At 52.7% G+C, this 25,203-nt stretch overlaps 1 protein-coding gene across 8 annotated transcripts in view; it reads right to left on the bottom strand.

The window, feature by feature from the left end:
* The window catches only part of TBC1D22A (TBC1 domain family member 22A), a 242,138-nt gene that overhangs the window by 135,871 nt on the left and 81,064 nt on the right, over positions 1 to 25,203 (bottom strand). For all 8 annotated transcript variants that reach the window (XR_012511007.1, XM_074375771.1, XM_074375772.1 and 5 more), the window contains 2 exons: positions 23,043 to 23,105; positions 7,520 to 7,634 (listed from right to left, as the gene is read on the bottom strand). Coding sequence is in view for 7 of the 8 variants with exons in the window: in XM_074375771.1 (XP_074231872.1) it covers positions 7,520 to 7,634; positions 23,043 to 23,105 (178 nt within the window). In the remaining variant the exon portion in view is untranslated. The remainder of the gene's footprint in view (positions 1 to 7,519; positions 7,635 to 23,042; positions 23,106 to 25,203) is intronic.

Below are 25,203 nucleotides of genomic sequence, written 5' to 3'. Positions count from 1 at the left end.
GTATTACACTGATTAATTTTCATATGCTGAACCAACCTTGAATTCCTGAGATAAATCCCATTTGCCATGATGCATAGTCCCTTTACTATGTTGCTACATTCAGTTTCTTAATATTTCATCAAGGACTGTTACATCTATCTTCATAAGGGATATTGGTCTGTGGTTTCCTTTCCTTGTGATGTCATTGTCTCATTTTGGTATCAGGATAATACTGGCCTCATAGAATAAATTGAAAACTGTTTCCTCGCTTCTATTTTTGGAAGAGTCTTTGAAGAAGTGGTGTTACTTCTTTGTTAAATGTTTGGTAGAATTCACCAGTGAAGTCATCTGATTCTAGGCTTTCCTTTGTGGGAATTTTTTAGATTACTAATTTAATCTGTTCATATATATATCCACACACATATATACATACACATATTGACAAATAAACATGATAGAGAAATTCATTTTAAAGAATAAGCTCACACAATTTTGGGGGCTGGCAAGCCTGAAATTTGTATGATAGGCTAGTGGGATGGAAACTCTGGCAGGATTTCTATGTCTTAAGGAAAATTTCTTCCACTTCAGGAAATCTCAGTCTTTGCTCTTAAGGCCTTCAACTGATTAAATGAGGCCCACCCACACTATGCAGCATAATCTGCTTTATTAAAAGACTAATTTAAATGTTAATTACATCCAAAATAATACCTTCACAGCAATATCTAAACAGGTCTTTGACCAAATAAGTAGGCACCATAGCCTAGCCAAGTTTATGCAAAAATTAATCATCACAGTCTGGTTTGGTAACTTCTGCCTTTCCAGGAAAATCTCCATTTCATCTACATTCTTTCATTTGGAAAATTGTTCACAGCATTTTCTTAATGCTGTTTGTTTCTAAAAGCACTCATAATTTCAGTAATTTGAGTCTTCTCCCCTTTTTTCTAGGTCAGTCTAGCTAAAGGTTTGCCAGCCTTTGCTGATGTTTCTGAAGAAACAACTTTGATTGTATTAACTTTTCTCCACTGTTTATCTATTCCCTAGTTCATTTACTTCTGTTCTAGTCTTTATTCCCTCCTTCTGCTTGTTTTGGCTTTAATTTGCTCTTCTTTCTCTAGTTCCTGATATTGAAAACTCAAGTCAATGGCTTGAGATGTTCTTTTTTAACAGAAATACCTCTTGGAGCACTGCTTTCACTGCATCCCACAAGTTTCGGTATGTTGTGTTTTCATCCGCATTCATCTCAAAGTAATTTTTAATTTCCTCTGTGATTTCTGCTCCGACACATTGCTTATTCATGGCTATGTTCTAACATTTCCACATATTTGTCAAATTCTTCAAATTGTTTCTGTTACTGATATCGAACTCCACATCACTGTGGTCAAAGAACACAGTCCGTGTATTTCCATCCTTGCGAATGTCCTGGCACTTACTTTATGACCTAGCATATGGGCTCTCCTGGAGAACGTTCTGTGTGCACTTGAGAAGTACGTGATCCTGTGGTGAGGGGTGCACTGCTCTGCAGTCGTCTGGTAGGTCTAGTGGGTTTTCAGGTGCTTAGCTTTCTCTCTAGTTTCTTGTTGATCTTCTGACTAGTTTTCCTACTCGTTATTGAAAGGAGTGTGTCACTATGTTTTAAAAAGACGTTTTTAAAAATGCTTCATGAATTTGGGGAATGCTTAGATATTAAACAAAAAGGAATATTAAAATGTAAGTGCATAATATAATTGCTGCATTGTTAAAAAAAGAAAAGAAAAGTCCGTTGCCAAAAAGGCCAGAAGGACGATAGTAAAAATGTTCCAGGGACGGCTTCTGCAACATGGAGCTATTCTGTGAGTGAGTTTTCCAATGTTTTAATAGTAAGTCCATTACTTTGATCATCATCAAGATGTTTCTAAGTAGAAAACATGACTACACACGAGTCGCGGGCTAGGCAAGGATACAGCGCCTTACTGTCACTCTGGGGGCTGCAGAGCCAGTGGCCCCTGCTCTCTGGCTCTAATCCACTGGCCTTCCCAGGTCCTCTGCTCTCCTCCTCCCTCACCTGGAAGAGAACGGCCGCAGTAAACTGCCAGCACTCAGATGCTCTCGTTTTCACCTTTGAACTGTTTCTGAGATTAACTGTGGAGCAGAAAATTGTGTGAGGTGTGAGGAACACTGAGGGAAACCATGGGAAGATGCGTTTAGCAGCAGCCTCAGCTCACGTAACGTGGGGGAAAAAAGTGCAAGGAGGTACAGCCTAATGCAAACAAGGAAAGTTTCAACAACTACTTCTAAAACCGCACTCTATCGGTGAGAAGCTACAGCAGCTCTCCCCTCCCTCACTGTCGCCCGGAGCCCAGCCTCTCCTGACCGTGGGGAGGGCACGAGGACCGCAGCCCTGACGCTCAGTGGACAGCACGCTCCTCGCATCACTTCTCCTCTGCGTCCCGCCTGCTGGCGGGAACTTACTGCCCTCGCCGCCCGTACACGTTCCAATTCCAGCACGCCCCAGCCTCCACGGACCGCACACTAATATGCCCTCTCTGGGCAAAACTAACAGGTATAAAAACAACCTGTACTTTTGAGATTCTGACTTACAAACCGGAACATAAAAATAAGTACCTTTAATGCTCATAATTAAATACATTGCTTATTCCAGTCCCTTTCCATCTTTGCTTTCAAGAGTAATTTATTTTATGAGCCAATGACATATAAGCAAAAGACAAATATCATATATCACTTAAATGTGAAATGTAAAAAAAAAATGACACCAGCGAACTTATTTACAAAACAAAGACAAACTCACAGACCCAGAAAACAAACTTATGGTTACCAGGGGGAGAAAGGAGGTGGGGAGGGATAAATTAGGAGTTCAAGATTTATAGATACACACTCCCATATATATAATAGATAAAAATAAAATAAAATAAATAAACAGTAAGTTTCTACTGTACAGGACAGGGGGCTATATTCACTATCTTGTATTAAGCTATAATGAAAAATATGAAAAGGAATATCTACATGTATACATATGACTGAAATATGATGCTGCACACCATAAACTGACACCACATTGTAACTGACTATATGTCAATAAAAAAGAAGGAAAAAATGACATATAAAATCAAATCAATCAGAGCTTACACGTGCTGATACTGAGAATCAATTGTAAAACACGCCTCAGCTTCCAAAATTCAGCCACCATCACTCCTCCTACGTGCCCAACTCATACTCAATCCCTCTGAAATGATGCTCCAAAGTGCCGGGTCAGAAGAGTTTCTAAATTTAAATGGCACAGGAGGGTGAGGTGGGGGGGGGTCAATGCTTCTTCATTTTTTGCTATGCTGAAATTACTTAAACTAAAATATAATTCTCTACTTAAATTGTGGGATTCAAGGTGACAGAATAATGGTTCTTAATTTTAAATCAAATTTATCATTGTTAAAAGGAATATGGCAGTCCGTGTTTGAAAAATACAGGTTTTACTTAAAAATTACACCATGCCTGGGGAGGGAAAAACCTAAAAAAAAAAAAAACCGTGAAATGGTTTCATGAATTATGCTACTCTATCTCAACAGACTATTATGTGCAAGAGGTGGAAATGATCTTTACAAAGATTCCTTAATGTAGAGAAAAGCTTACGTTACAAGGTTAAATGCGAAAAAAAGCACAACACAGAATTTTATTTGGAACACACTCTGGACTACACAAACACATGCATGGCAAACACTCAGAGGACCTCGCCCCAGCAGCAGTTCCCCAGGCACCCGGGGGCCTGAGCCCTGTCCCCACGCCAGCCTGACGGACACACATACAGGCACTCAAACCACAGTGTGATGACTAAGGAGCGACCGCGGGACCCCAGCACAGGGGACAGTTGGAAAATGCAGCAGGTTCAAGGCTGAATGAGGCCCCCTCCCTCCCAGCCCACACATCTAGATGCTGGGATCCAGAGGCTCAGCTGCGCCCAGAGGAAGGAGCTGGAGTCACTCCGGCCTCCCAGCCAGGAGCCAGGGAAGCGGCTCAGGGATGCACCTTCCCGGCCCAGGGTTCTCTTCCACCACCGCCTCCTCTGAGCACGTGATGCCCTCCCAAGCTCCATGCCCCCCAAGCTTCAGTGCTGCCCACAGGACCATGTTTACTCGCACACGGCAACCCCTGCCCTGAGGTCACAGCGCTCTCCTGACCTCCTCCCCCACCGTCCTCCTCTGGGAGATGGCGGGCACCTCCAGGGCCCAGCCAAGACCACGGGCTCCACTGGGAGGCGAGTTGAGGATTTGGGGAGGCTGTGGCTGGCACTGCTGGTGACAGTGCGTGCGCGCGTGTGTGTGTGTCTGTGTGTCTGTGTGTGCCCCAGGCATGCATGCACATGTGAGGACGCTGTGTCCTTCAACAATGGGACCAATGCCTGTCCCTGGGGGGTAATGCGCCCCTGAAGGAGACCAGTCAGGGCCGCCGCACTGCCTCCTCCTCCCCCCACCTTCCCAGGGCACTCCTGCTTCTCCCCCGGCCCCGCCCTGTTACCAGTCCACTTCTCTGAGCATATCTTCCCTCCAAGCAAGCTGTTTCTGCGACCTTGACCATCCTGGCCAGCCTCCTGATGAAGACGAACCCTCCGGTGCTGTAAGGAACAGCCCCTCCTTGTCCAATCCTTTTTGTAAGCCCCAAATGTGTCAGCCGCTGTTCACTTCCCATGTCCTTTTTAAGTCAAAACAGGTGGTGCTAAGGGGCTGCTACATGCCAGCGCTTGAAAGTTAGGGCCCCTGCGGCTCAGAGGGCTGCTCCCTGCCTGGGACGCCCCAGCCATCCAAGCTGTGCCCCAGGCGTGAAGCCCAGGAGCCGGGCGCACGGCAAAAACTCCTGCAGGAACCTCACACCCAGACGGCGTCTCTCACCACCGAGGAACAGGGCTGCTTCCTGTATCTCAGCCGAGAAGGGGGGAAACACATCACAACGCAACACAGCCCGCCCTGGGAGCTGAGGCGGGTTTGCGTTCAGAAAGCGGTGCACACGCGGCCGAGCCCAGTGCCACCTGCACTCCGACAGTCTGGACGGTCACGTCACAACCAGGGAGCTGACCCGCAAGGGCCACCACGGCGCTCAAGAATCCGAACCACAGAGCCCTTTGGCCAGTTCTACCCTCTGAAGGAAAAATGCGTGTTCTCGGTACCTTCAATTAGCAGAGCGTCTGAGGCCTGCCTACCACAAAGCCCAGCGAAGCAGAAGACCCCCGGCCCAGTGGTCCACGCATGTGCGTTCCCCAAAGCCCCGGGATCTCTGCGGCCGGAGAGGACGTGGACGGGCAGCATCTGAGCGGGTCACTCTCAGCTGCATGTCACTTGCTGGTCCCCCACGCCCCTGGAGACTCGGCCGGGGGGCCTTACCAGGCTCCCCACCGCCCCCCAGGCCCACCCGAGTGCCCCTACCTGCTATCCCTCATCACTGCCCGGCCACTCCACTGAGCCCCCCGCTCCGGGCTGCACCCCTGCTGAGCTCTCTCATCAGACAGGGCGCTGCTGTAAGGTCCTGGAGTCCGGGAAGGCCCCATGGAGCCAGCCCGGGGGGTTCTCAGCGCAGTCACACTTCCTCTTAGTAACATGAATGTCTAACTGCTGTAATTAAACTTCGTAATTACTTGCTTAAAATCTGGCTTCCCTCCTACCACCAAAAGCTCCAAGGGGGCAGGAACCACGCTCAGCTCACCCACCTGCATCCCCACCACCTGCAGAGGCCAGGAGACGCCCAATCAGCACTGGCCCAAAGGGGCTGACAGGTCTCACCCGCCGCCGCAGGCGCCCTGGGCAGGGCTGCGTGAACGGGCGCGCCTCTGCCTGGAAGATGGGGGGGCAGTGCTCCGGGCGCCTTAAGCCGACATGGACCCTGCAAGATGATGAGGGCCGGCCTGGACCATACCACGAATGCTCCCCAGCTTGGGAGACAATCTGAAAGACTCTCCACCCACCAATGACATCGCAAAGCCAGGACCAAAGTAACAAAGGCCCACTTGCTAACACCAGCAGGAGTCAACGGCACCCTTTACACAAGGTTCCAGCTCGCACTGGACATGCACTCGGGGCGCACGTGTGCTCTTGTGTGTGTGTGCGTGTGTACACGTGTGCACGTGTCTGCGTGAGCGGATGTGGCGGGGGTTACAGCAAGGCAAGGAGAGTCCCTCTGAGTTTCACTGAAGGCACCACGTGGACAAATTCTATTTTCTCCCGCTTTTCTCTCCTCTGGACAATTAACATCACGGTCATGTCCCTCGCCCTCACTGGCTGGTAATTCAGACAGAGGCATTAAGGATCACTTGGGCCTCACAATGAAAGTTGGTGGTAGAGTCGTTTAAGGCAGACTTATTTACCACATTAATTAAATAGTCTATTTAACATGGAATATCAATTCTCTAATCACATCTCAGCTGAGCTTCTTTCAATTAGCAGCTCTGAAGTCTGCTGACAGGGGTCCTACTGTTCCGGGGCCATTAGGAACATTTCCACGCCGTGTCAGACGAGGGGCGAGACGCGGGAGCGCCAGCCCTCTCGGGAGCCGGCCTCCCCGCCTGGGGAGGTGCTGCGGGCCGGGCGCCAGGCCATCAGCTGTCACAGTGGAGTGGCCGCCTGGGAAACCCTGGGGCCGTGAGGGGTGGGGCGGCAGACAGGGAGTGAGGGGGTAAGTCCTCATCCCAGGGGATAACCTGCCCTCGGAACCCCCTCTCCTGATTACGACGGCAGGATCTGAAGCGGACCAGACACCAAAACGGCTAAAGACGCAACCCCAGAAAAACCCAGTACCAAGTTGGGAAGTTTCACATAAAGCCAGATTAATACCAGTTTTAAACAAAAATGTCACCACGGAAGAGTAAATCCCTCCTTTGGTTATTTATTTTTTTACCCATAGCTGAATTAAAAAGTAGATCCTGCACATATATTGTCAGAATTTTTAAAAAACCTGAACTATAAACTGGGGAAAGCATATTCCCTGCTGTAACATAAACAGGAAACAAAATACGCAAACAAAAATTCCTCAGACAGAAAAAGGTCGCCCAAACTAAACGCCCGATAAACCAATTATTTTGCATGTAATTAATATTCCCATAAAATGAAATGCTACTGGTATATCAGAGGGAGAAAGGTGATGCAAAGCTGCAGAAATGCAATTAAAGAAGATTCGGTTTTCAGCTTGTAAGCAAAACATTCAACTGACTATCTATCACCTTAACCTGGTCCACAGACATCCCAACCGTTAAAGCCAGCGCCCTGACGGCCATTAACACAAAGCCGCGTTCCCCGAATGCATCACCTTTCCCCTCATATATTATTAGAAAGAAGACATTAATAATAGTAACTGCATCTTAATTTCTCCAGCAGTTGAGCACGTGGATTTAAAGACTTTAAGCTAGCACCAATGAGAAGACTGCTATTCCTTATTATTAGTGGTCATTAATAACTAAACTTAACGGCAGATTTCAGTACTGGAATAACTGTGCATCAGAGTGACGTCCCAAGGCCACCACAGCTCACATTTAGTGTCTGTGAGCAGAAGCACCATGGCGTGGTCTTACCTAGGTATTCGCAGATGAAGACCACGAAGAAAGGGGTGACAAGGTCGTTGATGCCCTGAACATACCCACTGGCAGGGTGACGGATGGCCCATATAAACAGGATCCTTTCAAAAATCTGGAAGAAAATGACAGGTGGGGAAGCAAAAAGTCAGCACGTCAGAAACTTTTAAAAGGTATGCAAGCTTAAAAGAGGTGCTATCAATATTTGCCAATCTCTCATTTTAAAATACAAGTATGTTTAATGTTTTTTGGTAGAATGCCAGTTACCTTAATGTTTTACTGACTCACAAGCAATACGCAGTATTTCACCGACGCCTGGACTCAGTCCTACCACTCGAGCTGGCTCCCGCAAAGGATGCTCTCTGCTCCTCACAGCCCCGGGGAAACCACTGCACACGGCTGCCCCGGACGCGGTCTGGCAGCACGCAGCCCCTCGGCCCACCAGGGAGCACCTCTTCAGGGAGGGAGGGACAGGCGGGCAGGTAGAGGGAAGGGTGGATGGGTGGGGGGTGCACGCATGGATGGTACGTGGGCGGGCGGGTGGCTGGATGGAAGGATGCACGAGAGGGAGGGGTGGGTGGGTGGGTGGATGCTCTACGTTCCCTCGTATGGTAGGCAGCCTTTCTTAACTGAGGTATAGTTGACATGCAACAACGTATCAGTTTCAGGTGTACATCGTAACAGTTCAATATTTGTATACGCTGTGCTGTGAAGTGATCACCACAGTGCGTCTAGCTAACGCCCATCACCACACACAGTTACAACATGCTCTTCTTGTTTTGAGAACCGTAACAGCCATTCTCTTAGCAACTTCCAAAAACATGCACCGCCTGGACTCACCAAGCTGCACGTAGCAGCCAGGACTTGTTTTCTTCAGCCCCTTTCCCCACGTCACCCTGCCAAGCCCCACCTCTGGCGACCACCAATCTGCTCTCTGTAGCTTTGCGCTTGGTGGAGTCTTCTAAATAGATTTTTTTCAGATTATTTCCCATTACAGGTTATTACAAGACACTGGATACAGTTCCCTGTGCCGTGCTGTAAACCCCTGTTGCGTGTCTATTTTACGTGCTGTAGTGTGGGTCTTTGAATCCCGTACTCCTAATTTATGCCCGCCCTCCCCCTCAGGTAGCCATGAGTGTGTTTTCTGTCTGTGAGTCTGTTTCTGTTCTGTCCAGATTCATCTGTATTATTTTTAGGCTCCACACATAAGTGACAAGAGACGTTTTTCAAATTCCTGGAGAGTTGTCACCATCTTCCCGTCACATCCACTCCCACTGCAATTACCCGGACCACAAACGTGGGCGCTGCCTCCCCTCCCTTCTGCTCACAACACCCCCCTCAGGTGACCTTCCTCTTCTCTCGCCCACCCGCTCTCTGCCAGCTTCATTAGTGAGAGGTACCCCACCAGGCGCAACAAGCCCCGTCGCCTGCCCGCATCTGCACACATGGGCACACACACCCGGCTTCCAGCCCTCTGCTCCCTCCGCACCTCCTGCAGTCTGGCCCCTGCATCGCAGTCCTCTCCCACCCAGCCCCCAAATTCTAGCCACACTGAGCCCACCAGGCTGCCACCTCCCCCAGTGCCTGCTGCCTGGAAAGCCTGTCACCCTGCACTACCTGCCTTCAGCTCCACTTCAAACAGCACCCCTCGGTGGGGTGAGAGCGGCCACCTGCTCCCCACTCCGCCCTTCTAGGAGAGCCAACTACTGCCGGCCTTGTGACCCTCCCTCCCGACCCCTCCTCCCTAGGCAGCGGGTCCCTCCGTGACTCGCCAGCCGCCAGCTCCAGCTGAGCTGGGCTCCAGGCCCTGCAGTCCGGGCTCCCCGCTGTCCTGGGCCCCGCGCTAACAGTGCAGGCTGCACCAGCAAAAGCTCAAAGGATTAATTACATCATTTACAAACAAGCCAACCTTACAAAGCCAACTATATCCGAGGTCAACCCCTCCCAACACTGCCCACATCCCTAGGGCTCACTGCGCCCGTCGTCCAGATACCCCAGATCACCACCAGTCATTACACTGCGGAGCCTGGGGTGCAGACAGGGAAGCCTCTTGACCCAGGGCCCACAGCTGAGCAGGGCACGACCGGCCCTACAATCCAGGCCACGGCCCAGTTCCCAGCCTGGCACACCGTCCCCTGTGGGTGTTCCAGGCGCAGCTCAGCGCACACCTGTAACAGCGGGCACCTGAGAGACGTTCGCTGTATGAGCAACACATTCATGCACATATATTCATACACATTTTTCATTTCAAGTCAACAGCTTTCTAGGGAGAACTCAGTATTTAAACAAGATCAGAAGACCAAAATCATTCTCCAACGGGCACCACTCACGGGGTCTCAGGACAACACTAAGCAGGGAGCCTGCTGCCCCAGCGTCAGGCTCCATCACCCCTGGGGACACCAGGAGCAGCGCCCCACAAGCCAGCGTCACGTAAGATCATAACCCACCCTGCCAGGAGCCCCGAGGAAGCCGGCGGCCAGGCGAGAGCGGCACAGGGCGAGGGCCAGGAGTCAGGGAACTGAGGGCAGCCAAGAGCCAGCAAGACCCGAGGCTCCAGCGCTGCAGCCCACAGGCCACTGAGCCCAGCCAAGGACCACGTGTGCCCGGGGGGTCCCCCGGGGGCCGCAGGTGGGTCTGGGGCACAGACAACACCCTGGTCCTCGCTTCATGAATCTGCCCTGACTCCTGACCCACAGCAACTGAGGCGACAACCGTGAATAAACGTGCACTGTCGTAGGCTGCTGGGACGGTGGTGGTGCTGTTACCCAGCAAAGAAGAACTAAGACAAGGGGCGGCACAACCCAGCAGTGGAGCGTGCGCTTAGCACACGCGGGCCTGGGTGCAGCCCCAGCACCCCCATCAAATAAACTAACTAATTAACCTAGTGTTCTCTCCCCCACCAAAAAATATCTTTTAAGAGAACTAAAACGGATGAGAAAACTGAGGCACAGAGAAGTTAAAAGAGATTTGCCCAAAGTCATACAGCCTGCGGGCAGCACAGCACAGCCTGACTGAATAGGGGCCTTCCAAGGCCTATAAAGTGCCATCACCGCTATGCTTTAGGGTAAAAGAGCTGTTTTCATACATAAATCAAAAAGAAGAGAAGACCATGAAATTATAATTTTGTAGGAGAAACAGAAGGGACTGTGAGCTCCTGGTGAGCAAAACCTGCATTGAATTGATGGGTACCTGCCCAGGGTCCAGGAGGGAGCCAGGCACACAGCAGGGGCTTGGGGCGTGCAGGTGTATGTGAGCACATGTGTGTGCACACGTGTGTGTGCATGTGTGTGTGCGGAATGAAGGAAACGCCAGAGCCCAGAACACAGAGACCTCTTCCCCCTTTGCGATCTTGACGTCCTGGCAAGTGGTAATTTAAGCAGGGGCGCACTCCCACCTTGAGCTAGCCCCGCACTCGGGGGTTTGTCACACACACACGTGTGCACACACACACAGCTGTAAACCTGCTCACAAGCACGGACATAGTTTTGCCCTCAGCGGCCTGGGCACCAAGAAAAGCATTTCAGAGCAGATGAGTTTGCCAGCGTCACCCTGGGAGCACTGACCAGGAAGCTACGGTCCAGCCAAGTGCAAGCGACCCGGGGTCTGCGTGCGTGACTGGAGGGGACAGTTGGCTGTGCCACGAAAGGCCTGAGAAAGCCACAGGGGCCTGGGCCGGCCCGGGCGCCTGCCTCAGTCCCAGAGCAAAGCCTCCCCTGGCCCGACCTCTCCCGGGGAGAGTCCGGAGCAAACTGTCCTGCAATGGGCTGGGCCCCCGAGTGCTGTGTGAGGGCCCTGAGGACAGCACGCGGGGAGAATCAGTCCTGGAGCAAGGCGGGCGGCGTGGCGGGGTGGCCAAGCCGTCCCACCAGGGGACAGGCCTCTAGAGCCCAGCACCGGCACGGCTCCCGCCACGAAGGAGCAGTCGGCCGTCACCGCTGACCTCCGCATCCTGGCCGCGGTGCAGGCGCCCTGAGACGTTAGCGCGCGTGGAAAGGGAGCAGTCAGACTACTTTGAGGGAAAATTCAGAATTCAAATTTCCTAGTAACTAAGGAAAGTTATCAGTCAGTTCAAATTACTTAGGTTTACTCTACTTGATCTCTCTTGATAACGTGGAAATGTTATTTTTAAGACTTTAATCCCAGTAACGTGTAAATAAAGGGACAGGTAGCTCAAGCATAAAACAAAAGCGTCTCTCACCGTGGCGGGCAGGCGGAAGGGGCGAAAAGAGCGCGCCCACAGAGGCCTGTAAGCCGGTGTGAGTCCTGGCCCTGCCACCAAAGAGACGCAGGCTTCCGGGCCGTCCCGCCCTGAGGTCAGGCCGAGCATGCCAGGAATGGAGCTGTGACTCCCACGGGCCTTCTCCCCCCAAAACAGCCCCCAAAAGAGCCAGCTCCGTGCCCTCTCCCCGGTCCCCTGCAGCAGGCCCGGTGGCCACCATCTCCTGGGTGGTCTCCCTGCCGACACCCTGCACTGGCCGCCCCACGGAGTGGTTCGGGGGCTGCCAGGGTGTGACCACATCAGGTCCCACCACCCGTGCCCCGTGGCTTCCCAGAGGTAAGACGTAAATTCCTAGCAGTGATCCAAGGGGCCTGAGCTTCGGGCCCACCTCCACAGGGCCCTCCGTGCCGAGACCACCCACTCCGGCGTCTGCCCCGCACCTGCTGCCCTGAGCTGTCCGGCTGTCCAGCACTGCCCGCCCCCATCCCCGCTCTGTGAGCCCTCCCCCGGGGCACCAGCTGCAGGGGCCAGGAGTGGAGCTGGGCCCTGAGGCCCCGGGCGGCAGGGCTGCAGGACGCCTGGCGCAGCCCCAGATCCATCAGCTATGTGACCACCTGGCTCAGCGAAGGCTGCAGGCAGAGGGGCAGCGACCACAGGCCGGCCGGGACGCTGCTGGGCAGCACGGCGCCTGCGATCGGGACCCACAGGCCCAGATGCAAGGGCGAGGGGCCCCTTCTCCTTCGTCTTCCTCCTTCACTGATCTGTTCTGTATCCGTTGTCTTCAATCACTGCACTTGCGTGCCCCTCTACTTCTGTGTTGAAGTCACAGAAAGCAGTGCTGACTCCAGAGTCACTCAGTGGAAAGCTGGAAAGCTCCCCCCAATCACGCGACACGGGACTGCGGGCCCCGGGTCCCCACCCCCGGGAGTTCCTGCCTTCGTGACCTTCGGCTCGGATGCCAGCAAGGCCACCGCACGGCCCGGGAAGGCGCTCCCGACCGAGCCAGCGTCAGGATGGCATCTCAGAGGGCTCTCCTGAGGCCACTTTGTCATTTGATGCCACCACGTAATGAGTGTCCACAGATCAGACAGCAGTGAGCCGGACGCGGGAAAAGGGACCCCAGCACAGAGGGACCTGCACCGCAGGACCTCTAGGGCCGCGTCAAATAACCGTGTGCTCATCTGTCAAGGAACGCACCGAGTTGTTCTGAGCTTTTGCTCTCAAATCATAAATGACTGACTGTGGGTCGCTTTTTCCAAACGGGTGTTTCCAAAGTGCAGCAGTGTGACACTTAAGGGGGTAGGAGTTAAGGCTGGGACCTCTGCTGGGTCCACGCACAGCTGTCAGTGCCCCACCCTCCGATAGCACACTGCTGGGGACAGACACCGTGGTCCTCACATGCCCAGCGGTCGGCCACTGGCATTCCTTCGAAGGGGCCGCAGTCCCCACAACTCTGCATGTCAAAAATCCAGGTATTTTGTTAACGGCTGCCCCAGGAAAGGTGAGAACAAGGCACTCCCTTACACAAGACAACGGCAGAGGCAGGGCAGTTTAGGACACGGCAGACGGAGAGGGCAAAAGCTCTGCCACAGAGCATGAACTCACACTGACGTGAACGTGCCAGCAGTTTACGTGGTGGTATCACCTGCCAACGGACCAGCAAGGACGGGTGCCCTCCGGGTGAGGACATGTTTAATGAAAATACGGACAGTCTGAGGCAGCTCTAGCAATGGAGACTCACTGGATTTTATTAGCTATTGAAGTTCTGTCGCCATCCCCAGCGTTCTTTACTTTATTAGACAGAAGGAATTCATTCAAAGTAGTTCAAACTGTAAGCACTTCCCAGAGTCTCTCTTCTGCAGATCAATTTATACTCAACAACACTAGTAAAAATACTTGCTACGATTACCATCAGGGCTGAAAAAAATGAAAAGCGACAGGTATTCCCCGTTCGCTCGCCCAACTGCAGAAACCTGAGCACCAGGCACGGTTTCTCCTAAAAGACTCGACGTCGGTGGCGGTGTTCTTCCACAGAGGGCTCCCCGGAGGGGCTCAGAGGCCCTCTACTGACTCCGTCTTCCTCACTTTCTAAACCTTACCGCCCTCCCTCCACATGCCTCCCAGGCAGGACCGGGGGCCAGCAACTCAGCGCACTTGGGGAGCGGAGGTGTTTTGCATTATTAAAAAATGAAATCTACTGAAATTGAAATGTCGCCATGCTATGATTACTTATAAAAAAATCTGATATTTGAAAACACCGTAATTCTACCATACACATCAGCAACACGCCTTCGCAGCATATAAAGCACTATGGTGATAATTTCTGTGAGACGGGCAACAAAATACACAGCTCTGCTGAGGAGACCTGAGGGATTTATATCCCCCCAAATCCAGGAGCAACGTGGGCTCAGAAAGAAGGGATATTTACAACATGAGAGTCTGCAACATGATTCAAGGGACATTCTCCCCATACGAATTACAACACCTGATGAATGAATCACAAGTAAGAGTCTAGAACAAATCTAAAATGCGGATTAAGAGGCCACCATCTATCACATAAACACACACAGAGTATACCAAGGCAGCCACCGACTGCAGGTTCACAGCACCATTAGCAGGGAGCGCCCTCTGAAGCAAGCGGCAATGCCGAGCTGGGTGTGTGAACCACTCCACCCTCACCTCTTCCCAATAGGCTGGCTTGCGTCCCACATTCAGTTGTTTTGATAGGTTAGCAAAGCACAGACGCTTCACCACACTCAAAACCGAAGCACAGAAGAGAAACACCACCTCCAAACAAAACATCACAGTGCCGCCGCTGCGGGACCAAACATTCAACACAGCTGGTGGGGCAAGGCACCAAGGCGTAAATGAAGCATCGGGGGCTGGTCAGAGAGCATGCTGCAATTTAAAGAGCAGCCAGCCTCCCCCTCCTGGCAGGGCGGCACATTAGATGTTAACACACTTAATCCTGCAAGGCATGAAAAGACTCCATCCTGACCACGTGGGGTTTGTCTCAGGGACATACGGTCGCCTCGCTCCTAGGAAGTCTACTGAAAAAATCCACCACATCAGTACAATAGACGAGCAAACTCATACTGCCGTCTAGGACAAAAAGGGGGAAAGGATGTTTTAAACCTCAACAGCCATTTATGGTTTTAAAGCTACGAGCGAGGTACCATCCTTAACATAAGCTATCTATAAAGCCGAGAGTAAACACCGTGAGGTCAATGACGCAACGCTGAAGACTTCCTTTAGGCTGGGAATGACATCAGGACGCCTGCTTTCACCACTAACGTCAGTACTGCAGTGGAAGTTGTGGCCGGCAAAGAGAAGCATATACAGAACAGAGAGAGGAAAAATGAAACTGTTGGGAAGGAATAAATTGGGAATTTGAGACTTGCAGATACTAACTACTATATGTAAAATAGATAAACAACGTTTATAGTGCAGAGCACAGGGAACTATATTCAATATCTTATAGTAACTTACAGTGAAAAAGAACATGAAAATGAATATATGAATGTTCCTATGTGGCTGAAGCATTGTGCTGTACACCACAAATTGACACACTGTAAACTGACTATAATCCAATAAAAATATATTTAAAAAATGAAACCGTCACTGTTCATAAGTGATATGATTAACTTCTTTAAAAACTCAAATATTCCTACACACAAAATATGAGATTTGATGAAACAGATTAATGACTTTACCAGCTATAAAAATAACTGCAAATGTCAAATGCATTTCTATATACTGTCAATAACAAATTAGACAATGCCACTAAAAATTAAACAGACTTTATTAGAAACATATCTGTGAATAAATTTATAAGTTGTATAATATACTTAAGGAGAAAACACAGTTTAAAAGATCAGAAGAACTAAATAAATGCAAAAACAAAATGTTAATTTTCTCCAACTGTTCAACAGATTCAATGTAATTTCTGAGATTTCTATGACACATAACAAGTTAATTTTAAATTTACATCTGAAAGCAGAAGGCCATGAGGAGCCAGAGACAAGAACCAGGGCCTGTTCTACCAGACAAAGAGACCATGTGACCAAGGCAGGCTGAAGGCAGCCAGGGACGGACAGATGGGACGGGGGCATGGCTGGGAGCTCGGGAGGAGCCCACACACATGAAAGCCTGTGTGACAGGGCTGACCGGGGCAAGGGGCCCCACTGCTGACCCACGTGGGGACGTCTAGAGAAACCAGGCTGCTTTATCAGACTCTGCGCAAAGTCAACCTGAATGGATTACGTGTAAAAGGCAAAATTTTAAAAACTCTTATGACAAAACATTTCTTTGAAATCATGAGTCTGGAAAGGATATCTTAGGCCGTGAAAAGGCCTAATCGTAAAGGAAAGACAGCTGAACTGGCCGCACTGAAGAAAGAGCGGCTGTTCACCAGTGAGAGTGAAAACTCAACCTACTAACCGAAATACATGCATCCGTGTATTTCCAAAGAAGAATCTGTATCCAGATTATATTAAGAACTCCTACAAATCAGCAGGACAAACAAACAGTCACAACAGAGGCAAAGGTGTCCCACGAGAGGACATCAAATGGCCAAGAAATCAATGGAAAAACACTTAACCTCAACAGCAGCGAGAGAAGTGGAACTCAACTGCACAGAGACAGCACTTCACCCCCACCGGGAAGTCTGGGGCACATTCAGTATCACAGGTCCATGTGGAGGTGAGGGGCAGCACTGGGCACTCACCGCCAGCCCCACGGCACCCTCCCGGGCGCCCCCCACACACACCGGGACTCATAATGCTCACAGCGACACTCTGAGAAAAAGCACAGGTGCTTGCTGACAGTGGGCTGGATCAGTAAAGCACAGAGCACATGACGGAGTACTACACAGCCATGAACATGAACTACGCCCACTCACAGCAGTGGGCGGAGCCTAGAGCCTCAATTCTGTAACATGAAGCCTGGTGACAAGTGAGCACAGTTAGCACAGCTCCACTACAAACACAGGTTAAAAATGCAAACCACACACACGAACTCGTGGTAAAACTACAGAAAAACAGGAGACTAGTCAAAACTCAAGAGAACGGCTACCTGGGGTGGAGCAAGGACGGGACCTGAATGGAGCTCGTCTGCTCTATTCCTTCAGCTTGACAGTAGGTATTGGGAAGCTAATTTTTAGTTTTTTCTTTAAATTGAACGTACGTGTTATGGACACCTTTCTGCTCTATTTCACCATAAAACCGAAAAGAGAGAAAAGGAAAGATCTACAGGTTAGATGCCCAAAATATATACCAGAAGAGTGTAATGAATTGATTATAGAACAAGTATGTCTCTCTCGGGCTCCCACAAATGCATCCCCACCTCTGTGGAAAAAAGGGTGAACTGAGACCGAGTGAGGAGATGAGGAGTAAGACGACACAGACTCGGGGGTCGCTGAGCCCGCCCAGGGCGGCCCGGCCCTCAGGACCCGCCCACACCACCTCTCACGTCGAGGACCTAGCGGCTGCCCGCCCGGGAGCAGCACACGTTTCAGTTCACTCATCTTGCCAACGCTGGTCCGGCGCTTGCTGTGCTTCATGCCGGGCCCACTGTAGGGACCAGGGGACCCTGGGGAGAAAGGAGCCCCAGGCTCTGCCCGGGGAGAGCCCCAGTCTGAGAAGAGGGACCCAGAGCCCCCGGCCACGGCCAGGATCCCAGCAGGACAGTTCAGACTTGCAGTTCAGGCCAAAAAACGTCCGTCAGGCACCAGAGGTGGAAACGCCAAGCAGAGGCTGCCGCCCTTGAGAATTCAGTCTGCAGGGACAGAGACGGGGCCGGCCCGTGGGAAACTGGTGGGTGCTGTCGGGCCAGCCATGGCAGGAAGCGGGGTGCTGGCCAGCTCGAGGGGGCTGCCGAGCAAGGCGGGCCGGGGAAGAGTCCCCTAGGCAGCAGAGCCGGCACGTGCAACGCCAAAAGCCCAGAAACCTGGGGGACAGAGCCAACGCCTGCTCCTCCAGGTCCTTCCCCGACGCCCCCGGGGCCCAGGTGTCCAGGGAGCCACGCCCCTCCACGCAAACGCTCTGGTCGGGAGATCTGTCTACACAGAGTTCACAGCTGGGAAGGGAGACCAGTATAAGGACACCTGCGCTCTGCTGACACGCGTCTCCCAGAACGTGACCGCCTTTAGGGCCCGGGAAACTCATCACACCAGTTCTAAGGCTGTACACAGATAATGCGGTTTACAAGCCTGCGTGCTTCATTATCCTCTGTGTCTGTCTGAATGTAATGAGACATCACTTCTCCATGGCTAATCAGAAAAAGCATCCTATTTCCCTAATTTGTGAAACTGCTCTAAGAAGCAGATAACCAGAGGGCAGATAATATAATAATTACGGAGGAGAAGGGACTCAGAGATGATGAGCTTATCAGCTGAAGAGGCCCAGCCACGCACTGAGCAAGGCTCTTCCAAAGAGTGCAGCACACCCACCGCAGGGGCCACAGGGCCTCCGCTCAGAGTCCAGACTTTCCCAAGCAACAGGCGGCGTTTACTCAGCGCTGCACTGAGGATAAAAAGAGCAAGCGGGAATAAAAGTTACGCGTTTTGCTTTCAAATAACCGTGTTGGATAAAAAGATTAATTAGGAATTTCAACAAAATCTCTGACATCCTGTGCGGCTCCAGGCAGCCGGGACAGTCAAGGGGCCCAGGGCCCTTGGGCTCTCAGGAGCTGACAGACAGGCAGAGTGAGGCCTCGTGGACAGAAGACGAACCCCATCAGACCGTAAGCTCCGTGAAACATGCCAAGTGGGAATGAGAGTGGGGGAGGGGCTGCCACACCAGCCAGGGTGTTAGGAACGGCGTCTCCACAACACAACATCCCTCTGGAGGCCCAGAAGGGACCAGACACTTGGGGTCACAGGTAAGAGGAGGAATCCAGACAGCTGCTCATGCAGCCAGCACCTGGGAACAGCTGCTCTGTGCCGTGCACCACTTGGGGCACCAGAATCAGGGCTGAAAACCAGACAGACATAAGGTCTGCTCAGATGGACCTTAGACGGAAGAGCAGAGCAAAGGCTGAGAGGCAGCCCCAGCTCAGGAGGTCCCCAGGGAGGTCAGGTGGGAGCAGCCCCCAGAAGAGTCACCCAAGCGGTCCCATCTTCACAGCACAGCTAAGAGGAGGGAAATCCGGGAGGGGAGCCGCCTGGCCCCGCCCAGCTCCTCCTGGGCCCTGTACTGCCCACCTGCTGCCTAGGGGTGGGGACATCCCGGCAAAGGCCTCGGCTCCAGCCCTGCTTCTGTTTCCTGAGTGCAAACAACCCGGCCTGCATCTTTTGCTCACTTCAAGACCCCTCTCTCCATCGGCAGCTAAATCCAGCTGTGCTTCCTTAAAATAGGGATTTCCAGGCTCCACCCCAGAAGCCTGACTCAGAAGGCCTAAGAGAGGCCAGGGAACAGGCAGGCAAAGGTTTCGAAAGCAATTAAAGAGCAAAAAAGGAAAAGACCCTTCACCGAAGGGACCTGCGCACGACAGGCCAGCACGGGAAAGGACGCCGACCATCAGCAGCCAGCAGGGAAGAGCAAGTTACAGCCCTGGGAGACACCACCACACGCCGGTTTCAAAAAATAGCTGAAATTAAGACTGGCAATACCACGAACCGACAACGATGTGGAGCGACCAGGACCCTCACTCACGGCTGGGGGTGTGAACTGGGCCAGCCTCCTTGGACGAGAGTCTGGAAGTTAAGTGCATGAACACTCACTTACCACACCACCCAGTAGCTCCCCTCCTAGGCCCTCACCAGACGCGGACACAGAGGCCTCTCCTGGACTTAGGCATGAAGGTGTTGGTGCTCAGCGAGGGCATTTCGTAGTGGCCTGGAAATGGAAAGCGCCCAGCACCCACCCCCGGCGAGGGGGCAGAGCTCCCCAGGAAGACGGCGGCTCACGGGGCGGTGAATGCGCACCCGCACCGCTACCCAGGCGAGGGAGCCCCTCCCCAGTCCCTGCAAGCCTGCCATTCCAGGCCTGTGAAATTCTTGAAAGCGAAGCACTGAGGCAGAGAGCAGACCAGCAGGAGCCAGGGCAGGGGCAGGGACGGGAGACGGCAGGAAGGCAGGAGGGGCGGTCCCAAGGGTGGGGAGTGCTCCGCGTCGTGACTCAAGTGGCTCTTACCGTCCCAGACACAGGCGTCAGATCTAACCTGCCTGCACGCCTAACGCAGGTCAATTTCAGTGCATGTCAATCATCTCTCAACAGAGCTGACAGGGGGGGGGGAGGGCGGGGGAGAAGCGTCCAGAGCAGAAGCGGGCAACACCCGCTGAGCGGATAAACGGAAGTGCGGACAGACGGGGAAATGCTTAGGGCAGAAGAAGACCCTCCTTCCGGGGTCATCAAGCCCAACTTCAGTGCAGCACACGACCAACTAAAATCAGAGGTCCACGTTCTGGTTCTGCACAGCCAGGTACAAGCACACGGGGTGTGAGCAGAAGTACTATGAGCAACTTCTCCCAAACATCTCTGAAGGGAGGGGCATACCCTCCTCTCCACGTCTCCCTCTGCCTGCTGGTGGAATGCCGATGTGATGCAAGGAGCCAGAGCAGCCAGCCTGGACCATGAAGCGAGTGAACACGGAGGAGCAGCGGACGACTGCGTGCCTAAGAGGGCAGTGAGCTCCCGCCTGGCATGAAGCCACTGCTGTCATGGCCCTGCTGTCAGCTGCAGTACATCCAAGCCTCACCCCCACGGAGCCAGAAACCACAGCCTGACTTTGCCTGTTGGCTAACACGAGACCCGCACCCCCAGGCTCTTCCTAAAGCCCCCTGTCTGTCACTTCATTCTCTTCCCACCCCTCCCCTCAACTCATACAACCTGCCCCAGGAGAGCAGAAGGGAGGACCATGCTGCGGGAAACCCGCTGCCGGGCAGAGCCACTTCGAACAACAGGCTGGTGGTCCCCGCACGTCACAGACAGGCAGACCAGCAGTGGCTGGACCCCTCTCTGAAACCAGGGGACCCGCGAGCTCAGCCCCACAAAGAGTGGGTAAAGCGGCAGGAAAACATACAAGCGAAGGTGACCTGGAGGTCACGTGGTGGACTCTATTCCCACTAAAAATAAGTCAAAACAAGGTTATAATACATCGTCTCCTGTTTTCCAAACACAATAGCGCAGCTGTTGAAAAGGACAATCAGACAGAAGTACCTCAAAACGACGACTTCGGTGCAAATCTAATTTTCTCCTTTTGTGTTCTATAACCTAAAAGTGCTTTTGCTTTAATAACCCTGGATTTTTTTTTTTTTTACAAACTTACTAAACAGACAAGAGATATAAGAGTTTAAAAGTGCATTTCCTGGAGCAATCGAGATGCAAAACAAGTATTTAAAACACTAAAAAAAAATTCAATTTTAAAGAGATACCACTTGTAATAGCAACAAAAAATATGATAACGAAGAATAAACCTAATAAAAAATACACAAAACCTTTTACAGAGCAAATTTTAAAACTTCATTGAAAGGCATTAAAGAATGGCCAAAAAAAATGGGGCATCAGCATGTTCATGGAAATGAAGACTAAATTTCATAAAGATGTCAATTCTCACAAATTGATCTACAGATTCTGTGCAATTCCAACCATAAATCAAACAGACATTAAAAACAAACAAAAGTGGAATCTAAAAAATACAAGAAACTAGTGAAGATCACAAAAAAGCAGCAGACTCACAATCTAGGGAACAAACTAGTGGTTACCAGTGGGGAGGAGGGGAGGAGCAGGACGGGAGAGGGGACGGAGGGGTACAAAGTACTGGGTGTAAAACAAGGCACAGGAACACGCTGTACAGCACAGGGAGTACAGCCAGGGCTTCATAACCACACACTGAGCACAGCCTTCACAAGCTGTGAGCCGCTACACTGCCCACCTGCAACGTGTGCAACCCTGTACATCAGCCGTGCTTCAATGCAGAGACAGAGCGAAAACCTTGGCCCTGAGACCTCCGTGGGAGAGCAAGGTTCTAAGACGATCTGATGGCTTCAGATGAGGAAGAGGGCGTGCGGGCTCCCCTCCCAAACACCGAGACAACACGCAGCACAGAGCTCTGCAAGCAGGAAGAGGACGTGGAGAGAGGGGCCACGGCAGATGTGGGGGGCGATGGGGCCCGAGCACGGCACTGGAAGGGCTGCCGTGTGAGACAGGCACTCTGCAGCCCTGCCTCACGGCCATGGGCACAGAGGAGTTAAAGCAGGGTGAACAGTGAGACGCCAGGGCCCTGCGATGGACACGAGTGAGGAAGAACAGCTCTAAGATGCATGGGGAGGGGAGGGTCTCCCAAGGAACGCTAACCCTGCAGGACAGATGGACGAGCTCAACCACACTACAACAGCCGCCAGGAAGACAGCATCTGAAACAAGCCACATACGAACTGTGGAGCGCCAGACTCCCTAACGTGCTCAGACCAACCGCCCACGAGGACAGCGGGCAGAGATGGGAGCGAGCATTTCCCAGAAGCGGTGCAGACAGACACAAATAACCGGAGAGACGCCTGCTCCTCTGTGATCGGAGAAAGGACAATGACAGTGCCACAAGAAGGACAAAACTGGAGAAGCCTCGCAGCACAAAGCCCCAGGGGTGGGGCACCAGGACCCCCCGGATCCCGCAGACCAAGGCTGAGTGGGGACGGCACACCTGGAAAGCGTGTGGACATCACCTGGCAAGTTTAACAGGCCGACACCCAAGCAACAAAAACCTCACTTCTTCGTCAACACTCCTGAGCAGCTCTTCCCGTGGGCCCTGCAGAAATGTACACGAAGGTTGCAGGCAACCCCATTCCTCACAGCAAAATGAGGAACCCACCCGGGTGCCCACCAGCCGGAAGAAGGCACAGAAGTGGGGACATTTAAATAACAGCTGGACACACTGGGTGGCCGAGTCTTAGAAAACAACGTAGATGGAAAAAAGGGACCAGACCACACCAGGGAGCCGCCCGGGTCCAGAACGCTGCTTTCCCCGCAGCCCGGGACACACGTTAGAGGCATGAAGAGCCACAAACGTGAGTCAGGAGAGCAGCCAGCCTCCAGGCACGGGCCTGGAGGACCCAGGCGGCTTCCACACTGCCGGTCAGACTGAGCGGGTTCTCGGTCCCAACCTGGGGCGGACCCGTGAGTGTCCCCCCCACACACAGCACACCACACTGCACTGTCACAACCGCTGAAGAACACCAGTGACTCCCAGGGGTGCTGACGTCCCCAGGGGCCACCCCACCTGCCGCGGGGAGAGCCACCAGGACCGTGGGCGCCGACCTCCCCCACGAAGGGACGCGCCCTCCACAGCAGTGTGCAGACCCCGCTCTTACCTCCGTCACTTTGGGCTGAAGGATCAACGCTTCGGGGCTCATTCGAGGGATGTCTATGTGGATCTGCAGATGGGGAGAAACACACATGGATTTTAAAAGACGGTGAACATCATCACAAGCACTAAGATGACAAGAGCAGAACTTAGTAACCACAAGGGGTTTCCTCCGGATCCGAACCTGCTCTCTGGACACACTGGCCTCTGGGCTGCCCGTGCACCGGTGGGGGAGAAGGCAGGCTCCACCTGAGGGGCCCAGTCCCAGCAGGACAGGCTGGGCTGAGCGTCCCAGCCAACAGCAGCCGCTGCATGATGGGGAACGGAGCGGGCCCTCGGCTACTTAGGAACATAATCCATAGCAATTAGTAAACATTGATTTCCAGCCTCGGACACGGGGAGCAATTCAAGTCCATCAATAGTACAAGGTTTCAGCTGTTGACGGCTTCGTCCTGGCGCCCAGACCACGTTTTTCTCCACTTCACAAAGCCCTTGGGGAATCCTGGATGCTTTTCAAAGGAAGCATTTCCAAACCTCTGGAAGAATCAGCTGATCCCCGCCTGACCCCTACACCCGCGGGTTCAAGAGGCAACCAAGGCAGAACACGCGGGGCCAGCACTGGTGTCCCACACGAACAGCCCGCCCCGCCAGCGCTGGCACTGTCCCCGTCCACCCGGAGCATGGCCCGCACAGGCTGGGGAGACAGGCACGTTTCAGTGCCGTGGGGGGCCCACAGTTCAGACTGTCACCCCCGTCCTTGCTCATGACACAAGAGCTCCGACACCCCCGAGGCCTGAGGGCCTCCTCGCGGCCCTGCTAGCACTGTGGCCCCAGCACGTGGCTGGCCCTGGGACCCAGCACGCTCGTCCATCAGGTGCCGGCTGTGTGACCTGGGGGTCAGCAGCCCCTCAGTGGTACTAAGGGAGGACATGGACCTGCTCTGGATGAGGAGCCCGCAGACTGAAGTGTTCAAGGAACAGGGACCGTGAGGCAGCAATGAAAGCAAGTGGAGAGGAAAGTCAGAGCGGTGAAGAGAGGACACTGAAGGAGTACGAGAAACAACCATCCTCACCCCCTCTGAGCAAGGAGGCAAGCGCGCTGAGACGGGCACACGTCGCTGACGTGTGAAGGAGACCTGGAGGACAAGGGGAGGGAGTAGGTGGGAGGGGAGGGAACGTTCCAGTCTGGTGGGGTCAAAAGACTGCAGCAGGCCACCTGCAGGAGCTCAGAACCCCCCAGATCTCACCCCCTTCACCAGGGCGTCCTCCAGGGCCACGCTCAGCTCAGTGTTCCCACGCAATGACAGTCACATGGGCGCACGTCTGCCCTGGGCACGCCAGGGGCCAGCACAGCCCATCTGACAGAGGGTGCTCGTGGCACCCTCCAGACCACCTGCCCGCCCTCACGCACAGGACCGGGCAAGTCAGGGCGGCCACGATGTCTGCAGAACCCGCAGAGTGGGGAGGACACCCCAGATGAATCTGTAGCTCTGACTGACTGTGTGCTTTGGACATGGCATTTTCATCCAAAGAGGAAACACAAAACCCAAAGAAAGAGAGGACAAGAGAGGTATGGGGGCTGTGGGAGGATCAGGCCACACCCCTCGGGGCGATGGTCGGCCAAGGTCCGACTATGGGTCAAACACCGCGAGTGGGCAGCGGGGAGAGACCAGGGTGCCCAGCCCCACACCCAGGCCAGTCCACCCTGACCTAACGGTGAGCCTGGATCAGCCGTGGCTGGACCACACAGGGTCCAAGTCCAGGGGGCACGTGTGCTCCGCACAAAGCAAGCGGACCCATGGAAACACCGCCACGGCTTCCATTTTTCTCAGTTATATTAATGTAGGAACATTTGGGGAATTCACAATAATATGGGAGCTTTTTGTTACCTATCACAGTAACCGAATAAACATGTATGCAGCCCGTTTTTAATTAACTTTCCCTTAAGAAGTTCATACTAGAATACAGCTTGGTAAATCTTGCAGATAGATGCTTGTGTCAGCCTTTGGACGTCTTTTTCTTGAATAAAAACACATCAAAAACACATTCAAAACAATCCAAAGTTTACCCACCCCTGAAAACCAGTGAGGTGGGAAGTTAAACCAGGTGAGCTAACACTTCCCCAACCAAACACAAATGCGATGTCTCAAGTCAGTTTCCCAGGGTGAC

The sequence above is a fragment of the Camelus bactrianus genome, chromosome 12 (assembly GCF_048773025.1).
Source record: "Camelus bactrianus isolate YW-2024 breed Bactrian camel chromosome 12, ASM4877302v1, whole genome shotgun sequence".
Lineage (NCBI taxonomy): Eukaryota > Metazoa > Chordata > Mammalia > Artiodactyla > Camelidae > Camelus > Camelus bactrianus.
Note: the sequence above shows the minus strand (reverse complement) of the source record. Positions and strands in the feature narration are given on the sequence as shown.